This window comes from Populus alba, chromosome 5, assembly GCF_005239225.2.
Source record: "Populus alba chromosome 5, ASM523922v2, whole genome shotgun sequence".
Classification (NCBI taxonomy): domain Eukaryota; kingdom Viridiplantae; phylum Streptophyta; class Magnoliopsida; order Malpighiales; family Salicaceae; genus Populus; species Populus alba.
The window spans coordinates 12,697,825-12,705,653 of NC_133288.1; the positions used below are offsets into that span (position 1 = coordinate 12,697,825).

Consider the following 7,829-nt stretch of genomic DNA (forward strand, 5'->3'; position numbering starts at 1 on the left):
CAGTGATTTTAAAGTATTTAGAGGCTTGATATTATATCACTCTCCACTTTTTTTTTGTTGACTCAATTATCAGTGAGTTATTGATTGAAGAAATACATCTTTAGAATAACAACAAACAATATATTGTTTGTCAATTTTCAACCGAAGTAGAATATCATGTTACGACATCTGCTACAAAAGAGATTGTTTGATTAGATTGGTTACTTGCAAATATGAGAGTTTCTCTTTCTCATCTCATTTTTATGTATTGTGATACTCAGAGTTCTATTAAAATTACTCATAACTTGATTTTTCATGAAAAAACTAAGCACATTAAGATTGATTGTCATCTTAATCGTCATGAACAAACTAAGCACAAACTCTCAATGCTTATATATTTGTTGTATCGTAAGTTTGAGGGGGGATGTTAAGAAATATAAGGTTGTTTTGTTTTATTGTTTATTAAGAGTATAATAGTCTTTTCATTTTCTTTTCAGTTTGCTTTGTTTAGCCAGTATATTGTTTTTTTATATTTAGGTTAAACTGATCCCTTTTGATTATTTGATTGTAGTGTGTTTGTGTGTGAGAGCGATTACCATGTAAAAACATGAATAACTTACAATAAGATAAAATAAGAAGTAACCAAAATATTAAGATTAAGAAAGGAAAAGAATAACATCAAAGAACTAGTAGCCATTATCTGCGGAGAGATTTATTTGTCCAATTTCGAATTTCTTAAACGCTACATACACACACAATCTGGTTGAACATTGCTGAAAACTAAATTATTCCTAATTAATAGCCAAATACTTCATGCTATGTCAAAAGAGAAGATGCCAAGCTCGTTTCTGAAATCTGCCATGGACCAGCGTAGGCCATTGGATTATCGAAAGGTTCAAGGATTGTGGTATGCACCAGTAGACCCCCACCGCGATAAGAATTTTGCCCAAAGCAGCCATTTACTTGAGCAATGGAATAAAAGATGATCAGTTGCCAACACTGTACACTTCTCTCTCTTATTGTCACGGAGAAAATCTTATGCTATAATCTTTTGTCAAATCCTTTTAACTTTAATAAATTGAATTTTATTTTCGATTACACTGAACTTAAATAGAAATTTGCATAGAAATGGAGGATTGAACTTTCCTTCCCCATCTCATAATTATGAACTGGAAATCAGGATATACCTGTCAATTGAAATGATCCATGTAGAACAATTAAAGTAGAGTATTACATTAACTTCCTTAAAACAATCTTTATTTAACAAAGAGTACAGAAAACTGGAAAAATGCTTTCACTTCTTTCGGTAGCTCAAGAAATAATATTGTCAAGGTCTGATCTAGCCTTCAATACAACCTCCAATGGATGGACTCTGGACATGAGTGTTGCCACCTTCTCGTCCATGTTAATTTCCTTACCATCAACCGTATCCCATTCAAAGCACTGAATCAACGAGCCCAGAGTCAAGGTCATTAATCTGTGAGCGAGGCCCTCGCCGGGACAAGATCTCCTTCCCAATCCAAATGGCATCACCTTGTATGATTCGGCTTTTCCATTCAGAAACCTTTCAGGCTTGAAATTTAAAGGGTCATCCCACACCTTAGGGTCTCTCTGAATCGACCATGCATTTGCAAACACCATTGTACCAGGAGGCACATCGTATCCTCCGATGGTACAATAATCGGATGCCACATGTGGTACTAGCATAGCTGCCACTGGATACAATCTTAAGTTCTCAGAAATGATACCTTGAAGGTAGTGTAGTTTTGATATGTCTTCTTCTTCAATCAAATGGTCTTGTCCAAGTTGAGTGTCTAATTCTTCTTTGGCCTTCTTTAGTACATGTCGATTATTGAGCAGATTGCAAATTGCCCATTCCAAAGATGCAGCTGAAGTCCTAGTTCCTGCAACTGCCATTATCTGCAATAAATAGTTCAAAGCTGATCATTCATTACAGTTTTTAAAATGACTTGGATGGAAATTTTATAATCTTGTTGAGCGAATTGAATTGCAAATGCGAATGCGAATTGAATTGAAACTAACCAGAATTAGGCCTTTGATTATTGAATCAGTATAGTATTGGGGTTGTGTTTCCTGCAAAGCCAGCAAATGGTTCACCATGGTGTTCCGGTCCCTGTCAGCACGATGCTCTTCAATCAGTCTTTGCAAGAACAAATCCATGTTCTTACTCAGTGTTTTCATTCTCTTAACAAATCCATTATAATCAACATTGCTCAAAATGGGAAACAAGTCTCCAAGATGTGCCTCCTTAGCAAACTCAGCATACTGATTCATCATATCTCTAAACAGCAACGCGTCCTCAAGTTCACTCACATCTTCACCATAGTACCGCTTTCCGGCGAGCATTGTCATCACTATGTTAAACGTCAGGTCCAAAATCATGGACCTTAACTCTACCTTCCCGGAATTTTCTCCAGATACACGAGAAACCCTCTTCATTAAATTCTTGACTTCATTTTTACGAAGTTCTTGAAACCCATTGAGACGTTTCGGTGAGAAGATCTCATTATTGCCTATGCGGCGAAGGTTGCGCCAATGATCGCCGTAGTTGGCTGCACCCATGGTAGTGAAGTTGTAATTCAAGTACTTTCCATGGCAGAAAGGAGGACGATTGGCCAAAATCACATCATTCTTGGTGAAGCATTCTTCAACAGCTTCGGGTGAATTTACAATGACCACGAAGCGGGAACCGAATCGAAGCGACATGATCGGGCCATATTTTTGGGAGAGGTTGTGGATGGTTCTGTAGATAGGTTGTTTCATGAGATGGAGATGGCCTATAATTGGAAGAGCGAACGGGCTAGGGGGAAGATTCTTGTATTGTTGCTTTTTTGTTTTCAACAAGAAATTCAGAGCAAGAATAACAAAGGAAATTGTAAGAACTAAGAACATTATGCTCTCTTCCATTTCCTTTGGCTGTCGGATTCAGTTTAATGTGTTCCAACCTTTTACAGACACGAATATATGTAGAATGATTACATTATATATCTTTTGTGGTGACAATCCTGTCCCTATCGCCCTGGTCAATGATCTCCGCTCTATTACGTAAGCTAAGAAATTTACCAGCGGTCTACCAGAATCACAAGCCAAACTTGACTGCAAAATCTAGACTCTGTCAATTTGTCTTAATTTGATGGGGTCAATAACCCTGGTTTATCTTACTTTAAATTAATCAGAGAATTGTTTTTCTTATCGGAGACATATTCCAACATCGAGTGCCAATATCATTTGCTTTTTCAAAGACAGCATGGAACAAAAAGCTGTCCAAAAAATGCCTATTTTATGTTAAAGCACAATTGATTTTAAATGTTTTAGTCTAAAAATCACTTTGCTTGATTTGTTTAAATGTTTACACTGAGATTTACAATTTTCTTAATAAAAAATTCTTTTTTCTTTAATTAATTGCTCAACAACAAATTATTAGGCATTGTTTTATTTTTGTGGTGTATAGTAAACACGAACGTATTCTAAGTTATAAAAAAATAATCCCAGCACAATGCAACAAACATCAAACAAGCCTAAATGGAATTTGTGTGTGTATATATGCAAGTGTGTATCATTGTTTATTGATTTATTGCATTTTTTTTTTCCTTTTTTTTGGATTTGTTTTTCAAATATTATTTATATATTCAAAGGTGTGTGTATTCGAGTATATTGTTATAGAGTATTATTATATTTTTGTCCTTAAAGACAAGCAAATTATCAATAGAGAATGAAATGATGAAGAAGAAAAGGGTGACAAATATAATGGAGGATAAAATAAATAAGAAAAAAATAATATCATATCTTATTCCATAGTTTTATCCATATTTATGTAGTATTTTGCCCATGTTTTATATATAAAATGTCTTGATATTGTTTATTTTATGTTTTGCAAGTACTTTTGAATGTAAGATTTGAAAAGGAGTAATGTGGAAATAAAATTCAAACCATGTTCCAACCCATGTTGAATATTGATAGATTTTCTCTTTGATCAATATTTTATACAAAACTTGAGAGCTGTAGAGATCAAAATCAAGTGATTAAAATAGTATTAGAAAGCTAACATCCATATATTTTTATACATATATGGCAAGGAAAAAAAAAAAGAGCATGAAAATCACAACTTTTAAAGACAAGTATCTGCTAGTTCTGACATTCAGTTATTTTGACTTGAATATCTTGAGTTAGAGAAGTTAATTCGGTACAAACTTAATTTTTTTGGATTTCTAATTAAAAGACCTATCAACATATCAAATGTTAGCAGAAAAGGAGCTCATATATACGATATATGATTTTTGTAAGACAACTTATAAATTCTATCAATATACAAATTTTGTGAAGAAACAAGTGTAACTTACTTCTCAAACATCCAAACCGACATGAAAAATAAAACAAGGTGTAAGATGTAAGGACTTTGCCATCATCACTCAAGTACAAAACTAATTTAATGAAAATTATTCAAACACAAAAATATCTTTTGAAGTGGTGGGCAAGAAAAGGCTTTAATAATAGCTGAAAGTGGTGAAATAATGTTGAAATCTTAGCAGCAAGCTCAAGTTATGTCACATTGTTTGACTAAACCATAAGGAATGGGGGAGAGTGGCCTGGTTTGCAAGAAGAACAAACTCTTTTTCTTTCCAATGGTAGTGGAGGTGTCTGTCATATCCCTCTAGGGAGAGAGACTTGGCCATTTAAAGGTCAGCCTTTTTTTGCCCTTGATGTTATTGTTTTTGGAGAGCGTGCCTTGCAATGCATCATTGAGCTTATTGGAGGGAAGAGAAAGAGGGTGACTATATCCATAGGCTGTATCACCTTATCTTTTTCTTATTTATAAAGATGTTGCTTAGCTCCCTTTAATGAGAAAGAATAGTGGTCGAGAAGTTTTAACTGGCATGTTATCTTTTCTACTAACAATTTTGTTTTTCATCTTCTTCTTTTTTTTTCTTTTTCCTCTTAGATTTTGTGTTTCCATGAGTTGCTATGTAGCTAGGAATGTTATGATGAAGCTTTTGGTGGTTGAAATTGTGTAGGTGGCCATAATTCAACGAGGGAGGTAATGAGGTGGCTAGGTTTCTTGGTTTTTTTTAGGGTTTTATATGGGAGAGATAAAGAATATGTTTAGCAGTGTGGTAGTGGTTGCTTTTCAAATAACTTTTGGTGCTGAAATGCATGCTAATGATTTTTTTTTATTTTTTAAAAATTATTTTTGACATCAGCACATCAAAACGATTCAAAAATATACAAACCATATTAAATTCTAACAAAAAAATAAAATTTGAATTTTTTTGAAAATGCGATTTCAACCGCGTTCCCAAACGATTTCGAAGTATGATGGCTAGGTTTACTATCTCTCAAAACTTTCTGCCTAATGGGTGGCCTCATAGGGGTTTTTTAAGAGTTTCATTTAAGAGAATAAGATGGAGTTTAGAGTTTGTTTTCATCAAATGTTGCCTCCCTTGTATAAAATAATCATGTATGATTGTTTAATAATTTTTCCTATTATCTAATGTATGTTTTGAAGTTGTATTATTGAGAATATATGAGATCTAAATACTGAAAGATGAACGGACTATGCAATGTTGAAAACATTTTTTAGTATAGAAATTAAAATGAATAGCCTATGTAGATATAGAAGCCTTGAAAGACAGACAATTATCGATAACCTTGTTGAAATTTCGGTAAAATTTCATTAATATAAATTATATTTTAAAAAATTTTAATTTTTTTGTTTTTATTTAAAATAATTTTTTTATATTTTTAAATGGTTTTAATGTGTTAATTTTAAAAATAATTTTAATTTTTTTTATTTTAATTTATTTTTAAATAAAAATTACCTTAAACCGTTTGGACTGTTACAAATGTAAACAGGTCACTCCAACCACTCATGCTCTCCCTTGCTAAAGCTATATGCTCTATTACCTCCCATCCCTCTTCCTATTTCATCTCTTCATCCTCTATGTTAAAATATTAGTACCATCCTATCTTGCCGCCGTCCTACATACCCACGACTTCTTGTTGTAATTAATATTTAGACGATGTTTGAGGTTGTTATAAAGTTATTTTTAAAATATTTATTAAAATAATAATTTTAAAAAAATCATGGATACCTGTTCCAACGACAACAGCTGACAAGCACCCTTCTGGTTAGTTCCGCTGCAGGTTGAGACCTCGATGTCTACGATTGAAGGAGAATTGCAGGCAAGGAGGATTATGAAATAAATATAGAATTCATCATAATAATTCATAGAAATTCATACGAACAAGAGAAGAGATTAATGCACAGTTTTTTTTTTTTTTTTTTTTTTGTATTTGAGTGTATTTTAAAAATATATTTGGTTTGATAAAATATTAAATTAATTATTTAAGTGTTTTGATATTGATTTTGATGCAGTCATATGAAAAATTAAAAAATACAAAATTTAAAAGTATTTTAAAACTAAAAATATTTTTTTTACCATACTAATTATCGTATGAAGGTGGAGTGTGAAATACTAAATTTCTTTATCTTAAAAAAAAAACACTCTATATAAAATAAAATGTGTATTATCTTATTATTATTTTTTAAAAAGGATAAGTCTTCTACTTAAGATTTATTAAAAAAATGGAATGTAAAAATTACAAATACCATCCGAGTTAAACTTTCATGAGTAAATTGTTAGTTTTAGAAACTATTAATTATATGACCCCCGCGATGTCACGGGTCAATTGTTTTTTACATAAAAAAAATATCAAAAATAACTAAGATTTAAAAGCGTTAGGTCTTTCTGCAAAGTTATACTCAAGAATCTTAGGTTTGGCTGCAACGCTTGACCTAAAGAGTAATATTTATAATATTAATAATAACATTAAACTTGCATGACCTAAGTTTAAAGTGGTTTGGCTGCAATTCCAGACAACAATGGTCTTGGATGTAAGTTTGGTTATAAGATCGTGTCATAGAAATGTAATAATTAAATAGATTAATTAAAAGAAAAAAAAAACCAACAGACAGAAAAAAAACTAATGAAGAAAATAAAAATAAAAATTCTGAATTTAATTAGGCTAACCCTTCAAGGCAGTTTAACTCGTCAAACCTTGGATTCATGTCGTGAAAGTTTGATAACTAAATAGAAAAAAAAAATTGACGGGTTACCTATAATTAATTGGGCAAACCCATCAAACCAGGTTAACCCGTCAAACCCGGAATTCGTGTCATGAAAGTTTGATAACTAAATAGAAAAACATTAAACATTAACAAACTAAATTAAATGAAAAAAACCAAGACAAACAAAAGGCTGATTCAACCTTTTCACTGTCGATTGCACTGTGAATTCATATCAAAGACATAAAAACAAAAAAAAAGCAAAAAAAAAAAAATCTTTAATTAGCCAAACCTAAGATAACTAAATAGAAAAAAGACATCAACCAATAACTAAATATAAAAAAATTCATATTAATGAAACTAAATTAAATAAAAAAATATTAATTCAAAAAAAAAATAACTGAAAAAAAACTTATAAGAAAAAAAACTAATGAAGAAAAAGAAAAAAAAATCTAAATTAACTTGGTTAACCCGTCAAACCTAAGATCCGTGTCATGAAAGTTTGATAACTAAATAGAAAAACATTTAATATCAAAAAAAATAAAAATAAAAATTAATTAAAAAAAAAGGCATCAGCCTTTTCACCGTGGACTGCACTGTATAGTCCATAATGAAAGGCACAAAAAAAAAAAAACTAAAGGCATTAGCCTTTTTACTGAAAACTGCATACAAATATTAAAAGATGAAATCGAAAGAAAAAAACTAATGAGAAAAAAAAATCCGAATCAACTAGGTTAACTCGCCAAATCAGGTTAACCCGTCAAAA

General features: G+C 31.5%; 1 protein-coding gene across 1 annotated transcript; it reads right to left on the minus strand.

Annotated features, from left to right (window-relative positions):
- Nucleotides 1-1,163: 1,163 nt before the first annotated feature.
- On the minus strand, nt 1,164-2,939 carry LOC118029939 (cytochrome P450 81Q32-like). Its single transcript, XM_035033934.2, has 2 exons — nt 2,023-2,939; nt 1,164-1,899 (listed from the first exon to the last, which is right to left on the minus strand). The coding sequence occupies exons 1-2, from the start codon at nt 2,905-2,907 to the stop codon at nt 1,291-1,293; spliced, it is 1,494 nt and encodes a 497-aa protein (XP_034889825.1). The 5' UTR covers nt 2,908-2,939; the 3' UTR covers nt 1,164-1,290.
- Nucleotides 2,940-7,829: the final 4,890 nt, after the last annotated feature.

Coding starts and splice junctions, on each gene's coding strand:
- LOC118029939 (XM_035033934.2), bottom strand. CDS start 2,907: ATGGAAGAGAGCATAATGTTCTTAGTTCTTACAATTTCCTTTGTTATT. Junction 1,900..2,022: donor TAATCAAAGGCCTAATTCTG/GTTAGTTTCAAT, acceptor TATTTATTGCAG/ATAATGGCAGTTGCAGGAAC.